Raw genomic sequence first — 21368 nt, forward strand, 5'->3', positions numbered from 1 at the left:
GCGCCAGGTTTGGGGAAGGTGCAACGAGAAACTTTGAGCTTACTTGATAATATCAGCACCGGGTAAATGCGAGGGAAAACAGTCCTGCAACATCATGCAAGTATCGCACAGTAACAGTTACAGCAAACGCAATCGATAGGCTTATCTGTGAAATAAACAACATTTGGAAGATCCATCTTGATACAAACATTGTAAGAATTCCACATGCACCTTTTTTTTCCCGGGGCGAACCTTCAAAGACAAAGTCAGAGGTCGGAATTTCCCAGTTGACATTTCCAGATGCATGTCATTCCCACTGTTGTGTGGCGTCACATAACTGATTGTCCGTGAAGTCGGGGTAGATGTATTTGTGCCTAGTTCACAAGTAAGACTTTGGCCGGAGTTCCACTGTACTTTTATATTAGGAGGTCGGAAAATTCCTACTGTCTCGAACACAGCATTACTATGTGCGAGGGCCACTGTGACCCGCGAAATCTGTCAATACTGTTTTGTAAGAAACATGACCAATCACGGGGTTACCTGTCACTAACTGCCTGACTGTGTGGTTCATTATAATAATGTTTTTTTTTACAGGTGATTCAGCCATGATGTTGTCGATAGAGCTTTCCTTACAGTGTTGTGTTCTCGGCATGTTTGAGGCCGTCAGTACATTTACATGCACAGATTAATCAAGATAAGGACATAGTCCGACTAAGACAACTTGCCAAGTTTGAGTATACATGGGGAGAAGTGCGTCTGACTCCGCCTCCGTAGGTCATTAAGTTTTTCAGGAAACACATTACAGAGCGAAGCTTTAAGTTTGTAAAAGGAACCACACGGAGATTGCTGGTGAAAATGTGACAATACTTTTACATGCAAACCATCTTTTCAATGGAAAACTGCATCTAAACATCCACCTTATATTTACCTCCAGGAAACATACAGGTTTTTTTATTGGACTGTCTCCACAACAGAGTGGATAATAATAAGACAGGCAGCATTGGTGATGCATTTTCTGTACCTGGGTGTTTTGTGCTTGTGTCTTTGCAGCTGATGTTTCCTCCTCAGGCTCACAAACACTGAAATATTCTCACAGGCTGTTCACTGCAGAGACATCCTGACTTTTTTTTCCCTTTGTGGCTCCAGACCATTGAGAAAAACCACAGAACTCTTACAGACGGTACTCGTCAGAAGTACACTGCATGATCGAGTAAGAATCTACAGAACATTCTGCCAGCCCAGCAGAGTTTTCAGACAGTCCCCAAAATCTCATTACAAGCAAACGAATAAGTGACGCATAATGATAAAACACGGCAATTAAGCTAACACCAAATTACGAGCTGATAGAAGAAGATGTGGTAATGGCTGATATACCCCATCGTGTCTGCTAAACGATGCTCGAAGGAGCCCATTGGACATAAGAAAACTGCCTTTCCCCATCATTAAGTTATTAGATTAGCCTGGGGCAGCAAATAAACAACTTCAGACATCTCGCAGCAGGCACACATCCCACCAGTCTCCCCTGTTATTGGGTTACTCAGGGAAAACTTCTCCAGAAGACAAAATGACTCCATGTAGAAATTGAGGCAGGGGATGATTATTGGAAAGCAGATGATGAGAAGAACAGAGGAGAGGCCTGCTCAGGTCAGACGCCCGGAGCACTTAGGATTGAGCGTATCAGCTAACGAGCGGGAGACAGGGAACGGATACCGAGGGCAGCCAGGTCTGATTTTGATTATTGGCTGCTGTATGGAGAGGCAGCTCAGGCCTGCCAGGTTCTGCATCACCCACTGCCTGCCACATCTCGTTTGTGTTACTGCCACAGCAAATGTCCATTCAGCAGTACTGGAGACAAATGAGGGCAAACACATCTCAAGGTCAACAACCAACTCCAAAGGGGGCCACAGGGGGTATGCCACTCTAATTCCTTATACACTTAGAGTAATTAAAACCCATCCAGAAGAAGCAGGGGAAGTCGATGGAATTTTGTGAGACTACTAATGAGATGCTAATTTGTTACCCCACTAGGAATAAGCTATGAGGAACTCAAGGACACAAAAGAAGATTTATTCGCACTTCATGCATATGTGCTCGCGGATATTCGGAAAGTTTGTTGAGCCAGTACCTTTATGTACCTTAAATCTAGAGAGGTATTCTTTCAAGTCCTTCCAAACTCCCAATCATTAGAAGTGTGTTGGCCCTGTGAGTGCACAGCAAAGTAGAGAAAGTTCCCTTTGCAACATGCAGATGGAAACTAGTCCAAGTCAGACCTGTTTGTGAACACCCCACTGTGCCAGCCTTCTAAGGACTCATTGAGTCATTCCAGGAGCACCAAGCTGACTGTCCCACTTTTTCAGCTGATATCACACAGACTACGATATCTGCCCACACACACACACACTCTGCAACCCCCCACCACACATATTTGACTTTATAAGCAATCAGGTCAATCCCATCCTCTCATGTTTATTAATTGGGTTTGCTCTTTGGACTTGAGAGTGACTCCCCTCTGGGAAAAGCCTGTTCCTCGGAGCTGCAGAGGAGCACAGAGCTATGATGAACCTGAGTGGACAGCAGTGTGGTCGTGTTCTCTCCACCAGCACTGCAGTCATGAGAGGCTTAGATTCTGATGTGTCATTTTACACAAGCACTGCACGACACAGAGTGCCCAGATCCTGCCTCTGCAGCCTCTCAGCCACAGTGACTTTCTACACCACGACAGCATTAACAAATTATTCAGGCAGTTAAATAAAAGTTTGTCTCATTAACAGAGGAGGATAACATCATTTCTGATCTGCAGACTGAAGCTGAGCATCACAACAACAGCAGCAGCAGCAGCAGCAGCACATCTCTGAAGGACACATCACTGGGGAAATAAAGACAATTTCAGCTGCCAATCACCCAGAATGCCAGAAGAAGGCACATTTTGCTTTGTCAGACAGTTATAGAGGGAATATACTGCAGACGCAGAGGATGACATGTGAAGTATACCCACACCACAAACAAATATGTGCCTCAGTCAGCTGAATCTCAGTCTTAGGATAATGCTCTGGAATCAGAAGTATTACAGAGGGTTTACAACAAAAACTGTCCTTGTGGCATCGTTCTCTATAGTGTAAAACTACATTGAAAAGCACCCGTTACTCAAGAGCTTTGGTTTCAATTATTAACTAAACAAAAGGTTCCCACCTTTTTATTTCATATTATTGTAAAATGAATTAGACAAACCAGGCAATTTGCAAAATATGTCCCCAGAAATGACACGTATTCTTGATAATATTTTGAATTACTAATTAGCACGACCATCAAGAGCATCAACGTTTTGAAAGATTATATAATACTGCTTAATATCGAGAGATGTTTTCATCAGTAAGATGCAAAATGCAGTTAGTTTAGAGATAATATTTAAATAAAAATAATGGGTAACTTTAAAGTGGTTTCTACAAACAAATGACAAATGGAAAAAATAATGGTCTGATTATTTTATTTATAATGTTATGATCGTTATTTGCCACCTTTTGAAACTATTTTGCATCAGATTTTAGGCTTAGGTTCAAAACCAAAAATATAAACCATATGTGATTATGCTGCTTGCACGAGCTGTAAATGTCTTTGACAAATTGAATAATGTGAAGTAATATGGTGAGCGATGCAATTACTTTTGCTGATGGGTAATGAGTAAAGTAAAATGATAAGTGTTCTACTACTATGTTGATCTTATAATGATTGTACTGACCTTGCATGTAAAAATCTGCTGAGTACCCCTTTAAGTTTTCTTGTTTTTTTCTTAAAGCCAATTCTGCATTAAAAAACATGCACCGTGTTATGTGAATTGCAGCATCACATACTAATAAAGTCTTCAGAAATATTGGTCTCCATAATTTATTTACTAAATTAAATTCCCAGCATGCACAGGACCAGTGCCTCATTTAAAAATATGATTTAAAGATGAGCATCCTGCACAGGTTTGCACATTCTCATTCTGAACGAAATTGACAACATCAGGCCACTGAACACGAGGCGTGATCACAGCACGCGGGGGAAGATGGTGTTATCATCTCGCTAATGTGAATCAAAATGAAATCCAAGAGTCTGTCACACATCGAAGTGGATGCTGCCATTTACCCATTACATGGTATTTCCCTGGTATACTATAAAGAGATCAGCTAAGGCTCATTAGATTGCCAAATAGCATATGAGAGCCACGCACCATTAGAAATTCCTAATGCCTTACCTATTTCCTGGTATTGATCTTGAAGAAGCCTAATGTAAAGCTGCCCGTCATATCACTGCTTAAAAAGCAAAGACAGGAAGAGCTTTTACTTTTTCTATTGTTTGGAGAAGTCGACTTCAAAAGGGTGGAAACCTCTGGTGTAGTCGGAGGCTTGAGAAAGCAGAGCAGTGCAGGTGGAGCTGGGAGGAGAGGAGATGCAGGAGAAAGGGGGAGCGCTGAGAGACGGGAGATGGAGGAGTGGAAGAGGGGAGCCCTTTGATCTCAAGCAAAAGTGAATGTTGAAGAAAAGAGAGAGAGAGGGAGAGAGAGAGAGAGAGAGAGAGAGCAGCAAAGAATACTGCAAACAAGGCATGCACTCAATTCCCAATAGTAGCCCGAACACGAGAGGGAGAGACGGAGAAAGAAAGGAAGACAGAAGGAGAAAGAAAGTAGACTGAGTAAGACAGACATGGCAAGGGAGGATGACAGGGTCTGAGGGAGCTAGAGATGGAGAAGAGAGTGAGAGGATAAAAATGAAGTAGATGGAAACAGATAAGACCAGGATGTTAAAAGGATTCGAGTCCGCAGGCTGTTTGGAGAGTTCTCTCAAGTCCTATGCTAAAGCAATTAGTATCGAACCCCTTCTTGGAAACTGCAGCCAAACCACAGCAGCAGTCTCTAACATAGTTAGTGTGCAACAACCAAGTCAAACCCCTCGGTCCCCATTAAACCTCAAGTTTTAATTAGCATGTCAGGACGGTGCTGCATTTCACTACCCATGAGTGTGCGTTTGCGGGAAAAGTTGGCCCCAGTGAGTCCACACATCTCTCTTCAAGTGGAAACCGTGAGACAGTAAACAGAGCTGCTGCTCTCCTCTGAACAGACCACGTGCGGTGAAAATAACAAAAGCTAAACATCAGATGTTAAAAGGGAGATTACACAGCAATTGTTCTTAATATGACTGCACTGTGAAAGAAAAGTTGTGGAACCATTCGGGAATTTACTAAAAAAACAAAAAAAAAAAAAACAGCTCCTGAACTTTGCAACTGGTTCAAATTTATTTGAACCTTTTAAGTGGCCTTTTCTGTTTAGTCGGCAATAAATTAAACACATCAAAACTAGACTAACTGTAGCACAAGTGAAAATAAATTCAACCAACTCATACGTGTCAGAAACAACAGAAATGACTAGCAGGTGATACCACTATAGCAACTAAATCGCTAACAATATTCTATTGGTGCTTTTCCATTATATAGTTCAAGCACGACTCGGCTCCAAACTACTCAGTTTGGTATCAGACACATCGTTTTCCATTACTATAGTCCCTCCTCATCATGGGCGGAGTCGTCATAGCACGGCTGCACGAAACTAGATTTAGAATTGAGACATTTCTTTGGTAAATGTTGAAGATTAACACGTTTTCAGGATTTTTAAGTCTATTTTTAATTGATCTAGTTCAGTATTGTTTGGTTTGATTGTTGTGTCGGACGTTGCGCTCGTGACTCTTCCAGTGACGACACTCTCTGACCATCGAATTGACGGCATTCTGTCGACGTCACATTTTGGTAACGTCAGCTAGCATGGAACCTCACCAGAGCAGGTATCAAAAAAACACCAGGTACTATCAGTAATGGAAAAGCAAGTCAAGTGGAGCCGAGTCGTGCTAAAACTGTATAGTGGAAAAAAATATACTTGGAGACAGATCCAAGTCCCATGTTTTCATAATCTTACATTAAGATTCATTCTGCTGTTGCTTTATTTGAACAACTTTTTAGCCCTGTAATTATGTCGGAGACAAAAAGCGCTGCAAAGTGCCCAATACATTTTTATTTTGGGACATTACGGAATTAATTATTCTCCATACTTTCTGTATTCCGTGTCCGCACAGTGTGCATGCATCCCAGTCACATGAACATTTCAATTCATATTAAGATAAGGGCAGCAAGAAGACCCGGGTTCATGACCCGGTCTTTTCCTCCGACAGTCAATTCATTCTTCATTTTTAACAACTTTTGACAAACAGCCTCCTGAACCATCATCTTCTCGTTCTCCCCTGACAGAGTTAAACCTCGGTTCTTGCAAGATTTCTCATCACAGAGCTGTTATCTCAAATATATCTGTTGGGCTTGAACCAGCGAGTCTCCTCTGACCTCTCATCTGTGAGTGGTTTCCACATCCGCTGCTGTCTGGCGTTTTTCACTCTCCGTGAATGACAGTCATCACCGCCAACATCTCAGGAGGTTGTCACTCTCTGGAGCTACATGTCTGCCACCAACAACCACACCACATCTGAAGTCCCTCACACCACGTAGGCCTACGCGTCTGTGCTATTCTGGCATTTAGTGGAACAGCAGCTGAACGTCTCATCCCTGTCAGCATGTATTATGTTTTTACTTTATTCATATATGACTCACTGTTTTGAGGAGAGAGCTGCTGACGTGAACAGGGATATGGGGCCAAGAACGCAGATACAGACTGTGTTGATTTCAGGGCATCATTATGAGTTTGAAAGTGTGAGTATGAGATTGTTTTAACTGTAAAAAAAAACAACCTGCTTACCTTGAAATATGGCAGCGTTCTGGATGATGAGGCGTTTGAGTTGAGCGCTGACAACCTGCAGACCAGACTCCATGTTGCTGCGTGCGGCTACCTGATACCGCTCCTCCATCTTCTTGGAGCAGCAGGTCGGGCCTTTTGTTTGGCAAACCTGCAGATCCGAACCTGGCAGGAAATCAGCGCAGAGAGGACAGGAGTGTCAGTGAGCAAGTGGGAAGGAGCCGGAAAAGCCACTTTTGTTTATAGAAACCTCTTCCTTTGCTCACACAAAAAGATTCAGCAGCATCGTCAAATGAGGACGTGATTATTATGGTGACACTGTGTTATTTAACAAAAGGTGGAGTCAGAAATCGTCATTTGATGTTCATTTGAGCAACACACCAAGCTGTGCTGCGATGAGTTTGGTCAACAACAACCTTCCCACCACACAAGGCTGAATGTTTCGCACCAAGGACCAAAAGTGTTTCATGTTTTACTTTTTAGGTGCAAAGATGGAGGCAGGGAGCCGTGCAGCATACACACTAAAGAACACACACTCATTACATGACATAGAGAAAACAACCATGAGTAATATTGAAGGTGAAGATACAACATTTTTGCACCTGGCCGCAGACACTAATGGTTGTTTACACAAATGGAAAATAATTGGATTTTCAGCTCTTCTTTGTTTGGGGAGTTGTAGCCTTACAACAACCGCGTCAAAGAACAAACCAAAGGAAAGAAATAAAGAAATCCATTTTATTTAAAAACAATTTCAGCCGGAGGAAGATAAAGTCTGATCAAGGATAGAGAAGGACCCTCAGCTGGTGCAGCCGCGATGGTGAATGAACTGCCGTTATTTGTGATCACGCATTGAAGGACACGTTTTAAAAAGAGCTACTCTCATTTTAAAACATGAACATGCACGTACAAGCTCAATGAAAACACTAAAACTAATGGGGGGTTTTTGTGCTACAACCTCTTCATTTAAAGACCTTTCAAGAAAAAAAGAAATTATCTGTGGAATCAGAACTTTTTGTACACAAGCCATAAATGCTCACTTTATCCCCAAATCCATTCTTTAAAATGATGTTGAGATAGACACAAATAGGACAAAAACACCTGGTGTTTAAACACAAAGAGGAGCACTGAAAGTGTGAAAATCACTCTCCATGGTGATTCCTCCTCTCTGTCTTTGTGTCCCATGCGGCTGCAGTAGTAACATGGCAAGCTGTGCCGAGGAGTTGTCTGCAGGATCTGCTGCCTGAGAGGCATCGCGACAAGGGCCTGATTGATGGCATGGTAAACAAATGTCAGGGGAATCTGCCAGCTTTTGCTGCTTGTGGTGCGTGGGATGAAGAGACGGGAGCAGAGAGATTCATTTGGAGGGAGGGCGCGGATTGTAAGTGTACACATATCAGAAAAGTCTTGATTACCAGCGCGTCAAAAGAGAGAGGAAATGCTTTTGTGGAGACTCTGGGTTTTATCTCAATGTGAAAATCTCCACCGGCTTTGTCTCTTTGAGATCTTCAAACAATGGATTTACAGAAACAGAGCTCCGACGCCAGCAGGCATGGAGGGAAGTTAAACTAGCACGATAAGTGACAGAGTGACAGTGTTGATAATTAATAAGTACTGGGGGGAGTCAAAGTGAGAAAGGCTTCAGCTCAGTCCTGACACCCATCATGGTTTAAGGTGCACAGTGCCAGTGAGGGAGGGAAACAGACAATGAAAGTGTCAGAAAGCACCTTTTGTATGCAAACTGACAGACTTAATATCTTAAATCAATAACGACAAAAGACTCCTGACAGATAAGATCAAGTTAATTTCAGACTGCGGGGGCAAAATTATTAAGCTGTCAATAGCACCGCAGGTGAGGTGAGACGGGGATTTAGCAATTATCTGTGGCAGAACAGATAGTTTCATCTGCACGTTTGTCGCTTTGCGGATGATAAATGTGTTTCATTACAGAAGTTACAGCGTGGTGTAGAATAAGTGAAGGATTCAGCTTGGGAAATAATTCCCCATTGACTTTCAAAAATAATGAAATCACACTGTCTAAATAAAGCCTTCTCTGTGACTGACAGATCCTTTGGGAATAAGCTTCTTACTTCTCTCTTCTGCTTTAGGCTCAGCTCTCTATTTCCTCCCCTTGCTTTTTTTTTTCTTAATTTCTTGTCATCTGTGCAGTTTTGCACAGAATTTGTTTCACTTCACCTTCCTTGAGCTTAATAGCCATCAGGCACTGAGAGCACCTTTCTATCCTCCGTGCGTTAATGCTTAATTAGTCTTTATTTGTGTCCTGGTGGCCAATTCTCTCAAGCAAAATGAAGAAAGACAAGGTGCGAGCTCAGAGCAATTTAGATGTAAATTTCCCAAACACACAATCTCAGCTCAAGGTGACGCATTTAAATTATTACGCACTTTCGCGGTCAATACTGTGAAACGGTGAAGCCAGACAATTCAACATGCACAACAGCTGCAGTTTCCATGAGACTCAAGGTCTTTGAATGCCTTTTAAAAGAGGCATTGATTGCCCTTCACTTTGTCACCGCCTTATCTGACAGTCCTGAGCTGCTTCTCTCAAGACAGAAAGTTTGAGTTAAAATGCCACGGGGTGAAAACTCAAGCAGCTGCTGGAACAGTCCTGTGAACGCGACGAGACAACTCGCTGTGCTCACATCTCTAACAAGCTCGGGGACTTCAACAAGCCGAGGCAACGGGGACAGCCACAAACTCCGAGTCTAACTCTGACTTTCCCTGCACCAATTAGAAAGATATCACCATGTAAGCTTAATTTTGGAGAGCATGGTAGGAAAACAAGTTGTTTTAAGATATAGAATATCTTAAAAGCTGTTCATTATGAGCATAAATTATACATCAGCTACCACTGTCAAGTGGAAGCATGTGGGAATCCATGACTTCCTCTCCAGGGCAAAAGAAGTCTGTGTCACTTTGTAGAGACAATATGACTATACTGCAATTTACAAGCAACCTAAGGAATAATAACATCATTAGCTGCTGGGGATTACAATTGTTTCAAGTATTTTTAGTGCTTTTCACTGCTCTACTTTAGAACTTGTTTGATGAAGCAATAATTCTGAAAGCTGGAAGCGTGAATGTGAAAGAGTTTTTTTCCATCGTGTGCACAAAACACAAGGGCCTTTCATTAAAAAGGGATGATGGATTTCTCAGAAAACTGATTAAACAAAACACAAGTACCTGCTTAATTAGACAAAAAGAGCTCTTGCCACGGGTCAAATGGATCCACTTATCAGTTGTGTTTGGTGTCATTAAAACAGAAGAAGTGTTTGGTCTTTGTTTAGTGTTTTATGATAAACAAGAAGCCAGTGCGACCTGACCCTGCAGCTAATTACTGAAGAGACCACATCTCCAGGACCTTTTCTTTTTTTGGGCCTTTCTCCCGAGAAAAATCAAACCTATAAAAGGTTGAGCTCACAGTCGCTTGCAGGTGAAAACCTGCAGGATTTTCTATTAAGTAAACAGCAGCCATCACCTAATGCTTTTTTATTAAAAGTGAATCTACGACGACATCAATACGAGTACTACTTTTTGCTCAACAGTGCATTAATCCTGCTCTGGAGTCACCTGCCGACAACATTACCCCGGCGTTTCAAGCCCTGAAAACATTGCTCTATTTTTGTTTGTTCGGGCATTCACAGAGACCTTTGAAAACAATGTTACCCACATTCATAATTTCTTTATGACCATAACTCGGGTATGACCTTCACAACAAACCACAGTTTTTACCACAGTTTCACATTATGTCATTGTGGGTCCCATAACTTTTCACTGTTTTTCTTCTTTCTGCTACTCCCTGAGAGAATCAGCTTCGTCTTTACACCAGCGAGCACATGCCAGGCCTACTTTTTAGTACGAATGCAGATTACATCTGATATTCAGCTGAAAGCCCATCTGGACACAGTTCTTCTTTATCTAAAAACACCGTTTTGTAGCATGGATGTAGCCAGAGGCCTCTCATAGGAAAGAGGTTAGTTGCTGTGGTGAAATAATTCTCCACGTCCTCCACTAAAAACGCTGCTGACGCTGATGATGCTTTCACTCTCATGTCCCGGGGAAAAGTGCTCGGCTCTGCCCGTGTCCTTCTTGCGCACGCACACACGCACGCACACACACAGGACAACTGGATGGAGTGAACTGACACCGCAGCCTCCGCTTCACCTTCAGACACTAGAACCACCCACAGCAACAGCCACTACAAAGACTAGTGGTACTACTCCTACAACTGTGTTGGGTTTTTGACTCTTCTGATGTTGTTGCTCTCATGTCTCCTGAATCATGCTGGTGGAGAGAAAACTTGAGTTGTTTTTTTTTTTTTACTGTTTCGCTCCACTGGCACCACATGCAGTGATATTAGAAATCTGCTCTGTGTTCCTCAGGACATCTCCCTGAATCAGCCACCTCCCCCACATAATGCTCCATATCAGTGCAGGCTATACTTCACATCTTCCAACCACACACAGAGAGAAAAAAAAGAGAGAGTGATACAGGAAGAGTGGAGACTGTGTGAGAGAGAGAGAGAGAGAGAGCTATACTTCCCCCAGTTAAATCATAGCTAGCCTTTCTCTACGTTTAATTTCATCAATCTCTCATTTGCTCTATGCCTCGATAAACATCTGGTATTACAATCGAGACTCTGTTCCGCGTTCACATGCCAAACTCTGAGCGAGCGCAAAGTTCAGAATAATTAAAGTTGATATACGTAACTGTAACTGACAACCTGCTCCTTCTATTCTGCATGAATTAATGACAAGGATATATTATACTTGAGGCAAATAAGACTAAGAATGTACCGAATTTAAGAAGAGGAGCAGCATATTTCATGCTTTGTGAAACAAAGAAAGTCAAAGTGGAAGAGCTGCGATTTATGCTGCATTTACTGCCCCTTAACTCTATCTCATAAATGATATTAATTTTCAACTTTTTATACAGTGCTTGAGTGTTGTCAAGGATCATTCATGATGGAGAAGTGTATGTCATTGGAGGATATTAAAAAACAAGATATAAAAACACTGGAAACAGTTCTGGAGAGCTTGTTACATGCCACATTTTTAGTAAACAATTTATTTAGAAATAGCCTATGTGGAAAAATAATAAAACACCGTCTTATCTTCTTTTCCTTTACCTTCAGTATGTGAAGATGCAGAATGACAGTGAAAAATAATCCACAAAAAAACAGAATATGCTATCACATGTTGGAAGGAATGAAAGCAGAGAACATGATTATTGTTCATGGTGTAACCTTTTGGAAATGGAACTATTCAGCACACACTGAAAAACAATCAATATTATATTATTCCAGCTGAGGCAAGAACTCCTGTAGGAGGCCTCAAGAGGATTGAGGAGGGTTAGAAACGACCGAAGATGGGAGGGACAGAAACAAGTTGCTCGCGCTACGATAAACTGTTTGTCTTATCAGATCATCCTCTATTTTTGCCTGATTATGTATTTATCTCTCAAAATAATTCATACAACGCAAGAGTGGAAAAAACTAATCCAAAACTGTGTGTGTGTGTGTGTGATTGTTGGGATGTTTTGCTGTCTTCTAATTCAAAAGAGCATTTTGCATGTGATAAATCTATCACCTCCTCTTTTATTTACAGGTCTTTGTTTTGGCTCAGACTCCTGAAATCACATCCCGTTCTCTTTTACTGCAGTGCTTCATAAAGGGAGGTCCTGAGATCGCTCTGAGACTATAAGGCTTCACTTTAATTTGTTTCATTTCCGTGTTATTTTACTCCAATACCTATAGTGGGAATAGATGTGTCTCGTATTTTTTTTTTTTTTTAAATAGGTCTTAAAATGTTGTGGAGAAAATAACTGACAATTAAGACAGATGTGAAATATTATGGCTTTAAATGTGAGGCAACGCTTTACTTACAAGTACAGGCTACAGTAGCAGTGGAGCTCAAGACAGACTAGCCGCCCTCCCCCAAATTCAGTTTCAACCCATATTTATGCACAAGTGTATGTGTGTTTAACATGAGTGTGTATAACAAGCAGATGGAACCCGTCTCTGGGTCAGAGTGACCCAGTATTCCTGGCTCTGTGTGCAAAAACATATCACAAAACTATTCCTGGCAGCAGAGCTTACAAACTGAAAATGTCAGACTGAAAAACACAGCAATTTAACATCTGGAGCGGACATTGACGTGAACAGTCAACATGAACCTTCACAATCATCCAAAACTCTTCATCTAACTCTAAACTTTTCATCCTGCACTAAGGAGACCATGTGAACATGTTGTAATGGTGCCTCCAGTTCATACACACATATGACGCACTTCAGTGTAAGAGTTTGGTGTTAAAACTGTGACAGTCGCTGGATTTTCGCTTCCCTTTGAACATCTATACAGTTTGGACTTTTTGTTGTTTATCTTTACCTTGAGTTCTTATTTCTGTTCCTGGTTTTCTGTTTTCTTTGCTTCCTGTTTCATCTTGAGGTTTTCGCTTCCCTGATTGTCTGCCCCGCCCTAATGTGTTTCACCTGTGTCTTGTTTGTCACACCTGTGTCTGATTGTCCCCGCCTCCCTCGTGTATTTAGTCTCTATGCTCCTCATTGTCTGTAGTTGGTTCATTTTGGTTTCTTTGTTAGTTTATGTCACATTTCAGTCTCTGTTTTTGGCATAAAATATGTCTTGACTCAACGAAATGTAAAACCCATCTCATAGTTTTAACAATATGAAGCCTTTGTTCATTGGATTTCTCACATCAACACATTGCTGTCAATATCCATTTTTTTTTAGTGTATGGAATCCTATTGTGTAACAGCAGTGATAATAATAATAATAACTGAGAAATCAACCATTTTGTGTTCTAGTTTTGCTTCTGATCTTTTTGAAAGTCAGTGCGGAAATATATTGAGCAAATGAAGGTGATTAAATACAGAATATTGAATAAAACAGGCTTTCCAATTATTTTAGATACGGTCGCTAAGTATGCGTGATTACAAATCTGTCTTTGTATTTAGTGTCAGTTAAAAATATTTTCTGCAGTGCACTAATTTGCAGTTTTACAGCAATCATCGCTGATTTCATCACCAGCAGTAACACGCTGATAAATGATCAGGTATTTTATTCAAAAGTGTGACTGAGAGCTTCACATCTCCACAAGTCCAAACACTATTATCATGTGAGAAATGATAAGTGAAGTCTTCCTTGCACATGCATGAATCAGGTGCTTTACCATGAGTCACGATCTGCACATCTCACCTATAAAATCCACAGTTACTCAGAAAACAAGCGTCCACTGGCATCAGGGGAATGTGTAAATCCAACTATGCCTTAACTGGCCAGGATGGATGTCTTTTGGCTCACTAGTGAATTGATTTTCCTGTGTCTGTGCGTGTGTCTGTGCATGTGCGTGTGCATGTGTGTGTTCTTGTATTTGTTACCTCTTTTCACTGACCTCCTCTGGACCAGTAGTCCTCATAGAGACCACAATGAGAGCAGAGCCTCATTTCTGAGGAACTGATTAAGTGTAAGGCTGAGATTTGAATTGTGGCTAAGTTAAACGTTAGTCATGAACTGTTTATGGTTAAAGTTTGAATAGGCTGGAGCTTCATAAACCTAAATCTGTTTACACCAGGGTCTCTCAATCCTGGTCCTGGGGACCCACTACATGCATGTTGTAGAAGTTTCCTTGCTCCAACACACCTGATTCAAATAAAGGGGTCGTTATCAGGCTTCTGCAGTGCTTACTGATTAGCTGGTTATTTAAATCAGGTGTGTTGGAGCAGGGAAACATCTAAAACTGGACCAGGATTGAGAAGCTCTGGTTTACACAGTCACATTATTAAACTAATAAATGTTAAGGCGAAGACATGTTGTATGGTTAGGGGGATGGGTTAAGGTTAGGCCAGTAGTAGTTATGGTCCATGTAAGGTCCTCTGAAGTCATGAAAAACCAGACTGTGTGTGTTTCTCCCGGCCTGTTAGGTGGACTCTCTCCTTCGGCTGGCAGATAAAAGGCTCGATGGTGTATAGATGGAGGGTGTGTGACTGAAGACGGATGCATGAAGCTCACTGCGCTGGTTGGAGCTGAATGCGCCCACAGTTGGCAGATTGATACGTGGCCACGGGAGCATGACCAAATCATGCTTAAAAGTGCATTCCACATCGCTCCTGCTGTTTGATTGAAGCATGTTGCGATTGGTTGCACTCCTGCACATGCACTGAAGAGAGAATGGGGATTGAACAGTTTACCTGGAGAACTTCCCACTGCTGACATGACACTAAAACACTCAATTAACATTTACAGCTGCCGGTGATCAGCCACATGAGAGGGATCTCCCTTTATGTACTGAATCAGAATGGATGCAACAGGCTCCAGCAGCACACAGATGTGCTGTGTTGTGGGCAGGGAGTTGTTTTTTCTATCACACAAAGACCTGAGCTGTTTCACTGAAATTCACTTTGACACCTTACTCATCAGAAACAAAGTCAGTGACATTTGAGCTCCGGGGAAGTGTAATTACCCAGCTGGGATAATTGCTTCTTTAACAAAACAGTTTTCTCGGAGTGCACGGTCACAATTCATATCACACCGTTAATCAGAATTCTGTGACAATGTGGCAGAGGAGGAGACGCTGCCAAGAAACCAGCCTGGATCATAAATCAGCCCTCACGCAGGTAGAGTGCTGATCTTTCTCTCTGCGTGGAGCGAACTCCATCACACCTCAAACTTAGCAGCACATTCAAACACACACACACACACAGGACAAAGACACACACACAGGACAAAGACACACACACACAGGACAAACACCTGAACACTGAGCAAATCAAAGGTGGGTTAGAGGAGAGGTTACTTGGCTGTAAAACTGGATCAATAGAACAAATCGACCGTGTAGGTTTGTTAACGTGGGGTTTATGTAAATCAACCTGCACTTATAACAAGCTATAATCGTCATGGCCGAGTCGATTTATCAGTGCAGGTTAGTTATGTTATTAGCCAGAGGGATGGATGGTGTGTGTGTGTGTGTGTGTGTGTGTTTTCACCTCTTTGGAACCTTTTCTGGTATAAGACACTGACTTTGCCAAGACCAGTAAACCTGGTCCTAATGAGGCATAATCTCATTTCTGAGTAACACTGTTTAAATTTAGGGCTGAATTGTGTTTAGGTTAATGTTAGGGTTAGTCATTAACTAGTGAGGGATTACACTTTGTTTAGGCTAAATGCAAGTCAATGCAGTGTCCTGAGAAGAGTTGCTGCACAAACATGTGTGTGTGGGTTGGATGTTAGTGCTGATACTGGAGAGGTCAGCAGCCTTGACTTAGAAAAAAGAAGATCTGTTTCAGCATAACAAAGGAGTTGGAGTGTTTTCAGTTAGAGCTGAAATTGCATAGATCAACTCAGAAGCGCAGACAATTTAACAGACATGATGTGCGTAAAGCATAAAGACACACTTTTGACTGGGAGAATAAATGTGAGGACATTTACCTGACACCGGGGTTTCGGGGACCCACTTAGAGCCCGGGTGCAGAGTCTGGAACATGGTGCGCACCTCCTGGCAGTTTAACACCTGTCCGCAGGGCAGCGAGAAGAGCTGGAGGAAGGCGCACAGGAAGAGCGCGCCGTGGCGCGACAAAGCAACCATGGCAGGCAGGCGAGCACTGAGGGGGACGGTACGTAATAAATAAACAAATGGATGAATTCAACCTGAGCAGATTAAAAGTTAGAGGAGGATCCCGCGCCGGTGATGAAGAGGTGACGCTGTGGCTCCTGGCTCGGCTCGGCTCAGCATCCTTCCGCTCTTCTTCTATTTTCTCTCCTTTTCTACTTCGTCCACCTGGAAAGCTCCGGCTCTTGGTGAGGCTCCCCCGGCGTTAAGAAGTTCTGACTGAGTCCCTCTTTACCTCAGACACGGCTCTGTGAAAGAGCTGCACAGACTAAGAGCTCCGAGCTTCGTGTGCGCGCTCAAGAATCGCGCGCCACGCCGTGGATCCCCGCTCTCGTGTTATATAGTGATGTGAGCAGATACATTGGTCCTGTGTGGCTGCGGGAGTGACGACGTAAAGAGGGGATTCGTGTGGCGCACCACGAGCTGCTGTCATGTTAGATGGATAACCCACTGTATGTTATGGGATGCAATTAGGGCACAGTACTTCTCCACTCACACAACAGAGGCGTCTATGGGGCCACTGTGTTTGCACATATACATTATAATGTAAATAACACACACACACGGTACATATAAGATGAATATTTGTTTATTATTCAGTCACGTGGAGAAAACACATTCTGAAGAACTTAATAGGTACAAACTCATCTTCAATAATTCTTTAAACCAGTAACATTAACTGGCTGCACCTCATTTTACACTTTTAATGGCAAATGTAAGTATATTCACATTTCATTACAAGGGAATGCAATGTCGCACACAACAGAGGGCAAGGAAGATGTAGAAATAGAAAACATACTGAGAACATTAAGTGCACATAAAGTGCAGATATTTAAGTAGATATATTTAACTTACACTCAGCTCCTAGGCCAATTAAGCTGAACTGGTGCCATCTAGTGGTGAATGTGCACATCAGACACCACAGAGGAAGAGATTGTAACTCACTCTGACTGCAGACTGGGAAAATTATGCTCATTAAATCAGAGACAACTAAACTTCCCCCTAAAAGATATATACACCGCCTAGAAATGTGTGGCTGTTCCCAACATCTGGCAGATTGCAGATGGATACTGTGCAATTTCTTTCAATGTGTCAGGTAATGAAATTGCGGATGCATCCACCCGAAGACAGCCAGACAGACAGCAGTGTCAAGGAAACGTAAAGCCTGTTGAGTCAAACGCGTCTGCAGTGGAGTGGGGTGAAAAAAACAACAACAGCTGCTCTCTTCTTGCCTCAGTTGAAGGAGAGTTTTAGACGTTTAAGTGTTCATCAATGCTTGAAACGGCAGAAAAAGAAAAAAAAAAGACAACAAATCTCTTTATTTTGATTGTGTGTCTGGGAAACAATGAGCTTTGCATGGATTTGCACAGCAGAGACTGACAGAAGCTGAGAGCAAACCAACAAAACTCCCTGTAAACCCAGATGACTTTCACCTTTCGCCTGACACCATAAAGTTCCCAGTTGTGGGACTATAAAGGATTATCTTCAGACTCTTGTAACTCAGTCTGTGGCTGTTACAGGGTGATAGTGACAGTGGAGGAGGAGGAGGAGGAGGTGACCAGCAGTACCTGAAGTGCACAAACTGCAGTAGATGAGTGTCAACTACCTGCACTGTGAGCACTTTTGAACTGCCAAGTCAAACACACACTGAGAGGTAAACAAGCATCGCACAACAACTCCCCGTTCTTCCTGGAAACATCTTTAAACCTTGAATTACTGAATGAATTGTTCCACTGGAGACACTGTTGTCTCATCCACACAGGGACACTTTGTTCTTCCTCTCCAATGTTCCAGTGAATATTTCTTAAAATTATTTACGTAAATTAAACCCATACTGATTAGTAGGAACACATGGAAAGCAGAGGTCTCAAACTCATGGCCCGCGGACCACATGTGGCCTTCCAATCAAAGTCATGCGGGCTAACTTAATATGGAGTTATGAGTTGTTGTTTTTTTTAATATACATTTATATTTATTTATATTGTGAACTATTTATCGTTCCACGTCAAAACAAACACTTTTATTTTGAAACGATGCTAAATATCATCATAAATATTATTTCAATGTCTTTTTCTCAAAAGGCTTTCACTTGACCAAACTAGACACTCAGTGGCCCACAGATCATTTGAGTTTGAGACCCCTGGTATAAAGGTAAAAGAAAAGAAAGCCATGAAATATTTAAATCACAAGACTCCTTCATGGAAAATGTTGTTTAAAAAAAAGATATATAATTCACACCCTGAATAACAAGCCCTCCAGCCAGAAGGAGCAACTAGGGCAGTAGATACTGAGTTACTTCACTAACTACACTAGATGCACCTTAGCTGGAGAACCATAAAGTGCAGAGGAGATGGAGGGGGCTGATGAACTCGGTCATTTCCAACTGCTCCAGTCTGGACCATCTGAAACACAACAACATCAACTGATCAAGTCACAACAGACAAATATTAAACATGATCCTGTAACTCACTGCAGTGTGAGGAAACACCATAAAACTAAACAATAAAAGTCAGTACAGTGAAATATCGCCATATAATGAGTGGCTGTATATGACTTTTGAGACAAGGATCGATTTTTTTAGCATATATTTACGAACTTTTTGTGGATTAGCATTAATAAAACTCTGTCCACTAGGAGGTGCCAAGTGCTCACTCTTACTAGAGCTGTTGTGCGCAAATACTTAGTATTTTTGCAATATCTTGACTCAAATATATTGAAAATATCATATCCTGGTGTCTCTGGCGATTATACAAACAGGGAGTTGATGTCAAATCAATCTAAAGCGCACTGTCATCTTCACATTTAAGGGAGGAGTTTTATGATATAATACACTTATATAATTTAATATTATATAAGTGTACAATCACTTGATTGTATAAATTGTTGCTCAGATTGAGCATTTTAAATGTATATATATCAGAAGCTGTGTCAGCTCTATAGAAGCCGCCATTTTGGACTACCATGGTTTACAGAAGCCCACAATGGACAAACTTCACACTTTTTGTTGATGCTAAGTGACGGCTACATAAGTGCTGCAACACACATTTAGTAGAGAAGCTGCAAGTGCAACATAAACACTAAATGTTGCTCAATTTTACGCACTGTACCTTTAAAACAAGACACAGCTGAACAAGTTTCACTCAAGTCTGTGTTTGTTTTCTTTACAATTTTGAGCAGATCTGCAGTGATAAGTGTTCATAAACACAACTATTAATTTTAAAGCCCATAAACCACAAATAATTCAGCTCTGAAAGTTGGTCAAACTATGAAACAATGGAAAACATAAAACATTCTAATTCTTCAATCACATTGTTAATGTTTATAAACCTCAGTCTGCCACAATATTAGATGATGCAGTTAACAGTTTTAATGTTGGGAAGACAGATAATAAAGTAGTTATTAACAGACACTGATCCAATGATGTGAGAAATAATGTCGATCAAGAAAGTAACCACAAGCAACAACTTAGTTCACAGTAATAAAAACTATGTAAACTCGGTGGTTTAATATTAGTGAGTTCATCTGAGGTCTCAGTGTGGAGACACGTGGACAGTGATCAGCCTCTGAAAACAATGATTCAAGTAACACCAGATAAAAAAGATGAAATGCTTTCGCTCCATTATGGAAACAAAGACAATTTCACACGTTCTTGCACCAAAAGCACTTCTTATTTCCGTCTACGATGATCTGAAACAGGTCACTTTTTACAGCAGCGAGGTAAAAACAAAGAACGCGCTCAGAACGCACCGCGTGCTGCGTCTGAAAGTGGCGCCAACAGCGTCATCATCGTGATGATGATGAAACTTATTGCGTCGACTAACGCCGATTAAAAAATGCGATGATCACATCCGCCTTTGATTCAACCACGTAACAGAGCAGCATGGTGGATGCACCTGGACCCACAGCTATTATTATCATGAGTATTACTATTACTACTCTTGTTATTATTAATAATAATATTAATATCATCATTATTATCATTAAAGAAGAACTTGAAAAAGTCTCATGTGCAACACACACACACACACACACACACACACAGATACTCCTGCATAAATAAACGACACTATTGTGAGTAAACCCAAAATAACAGAGACCCACATGAGCAACAAACAACAATAATACGATGTGCGGGGAGAGAAAAAAAAGTGTTTTGCAAACATTTAAACAAACTGATCTCGTGCATATTTACATTTGACTACATGACTAAAAACACTGGCGTGTTTTGTGGTGTTTACATAACTTTTATGATCAAAAACAAAACACTTTAGGCGCGAGCGTGACCACATGCTTTCATCTGGGATGTTTACTCTCTCAGTAGAAGCAGCAGCAGCACAAACACTAACAGACCTTTGAGTTACAAACACACACACACACACACATGTAACTACGTACCTCGTGTGTCCTCTGCACAAAACACTTGATTTGCATGCATGTTATAGTGAGCGCATCCCTTCTTTCTTTCCTTCCTTCCTTTTTGTTGGTTTTCCTCTCTTTGTGGGGGTGGGGAAGGAGGAGAGACGATCATCTTCCTCTGATCTCACCCTAACCCTCACAAACACAAATGTTAACCTTATATCCGCCCTCGCTCTCTCTCTCCTTCTCCCTCTCTGTGGATCTGCTGCGTCTTCTTGCAGAACTTCTCTCCTCAGAGTGATAATCTGTGCAGACTGCTGTTATGGACGCATCCCGCTCCTCCACTCAACGCGGCGCTGGCCAAAGAGACCCAGGAGGCTCGTGACCTGTAACCCCAGTAAACCCTGCCCCCACATGTGAGGAGCAGACTCTGCAGGGCCGCAGTCATCCCGCCTCACATGCATTCACTCACTTATTCACACTCACTCACTCACTCAGACTTTTCCTTGCTGTAACTCAGAGCTCCACCATCAGAGGTTTGAATCCCGCCCTCGGCTGTGTGGACGCGGTGGTGCAGTGTAGCCTCACTTGCCTCCTTTCCTGAGTGAACTTTAACCTATTT

At 41.8% G+C, this 21368-nt stretch overlaps 1 protein-coding gene across 1 annotated transcript in view; it reads right to left on the reverse strand.

The window, feature by feature from the left end:
• The window catches only part of gpc3 (glypican 3), a 103431-nt gene extending 86746 nt beyond the window's left edge, over window positions 1-16685 (reverse strand). The window contains exons 1-2 of the mRNA XM_044039446.1: window positions 16210-16685; window positions 6752-6913 (exon numbers count right to left, since the gene is read on the reverse strand). Of these exons, the coding sequence (XP_043895381.1) occupies window positions 6752-6913; window positions 16210-16366 (319 nt within the window). The 5' untranslated portion in view covers window positions 16367-16685. The remainder of the gene's footprint in view (window positions 1-6751; window positions 6914-16209) is intronic.
• Between the last annotated feature and the right edge of the window lie 4683 nt (window positions 16686-21368).

The sequence above is a fragment of the Solea senegalensis genome, linkage group LG12, assembly GCF_019176455.1.
Source record: "Solea senegalensis isolate Sse05_10M linkage group LG12, IFAPA_SoseM_1, whole genome shotgun sequence".
Classification (NCBI taxonomy): Eukaryota; Metazoa; Chordata; class Actinopteri; order Pleuronectiformes; family Soleidae; genus Solea; species Solea senegalensis.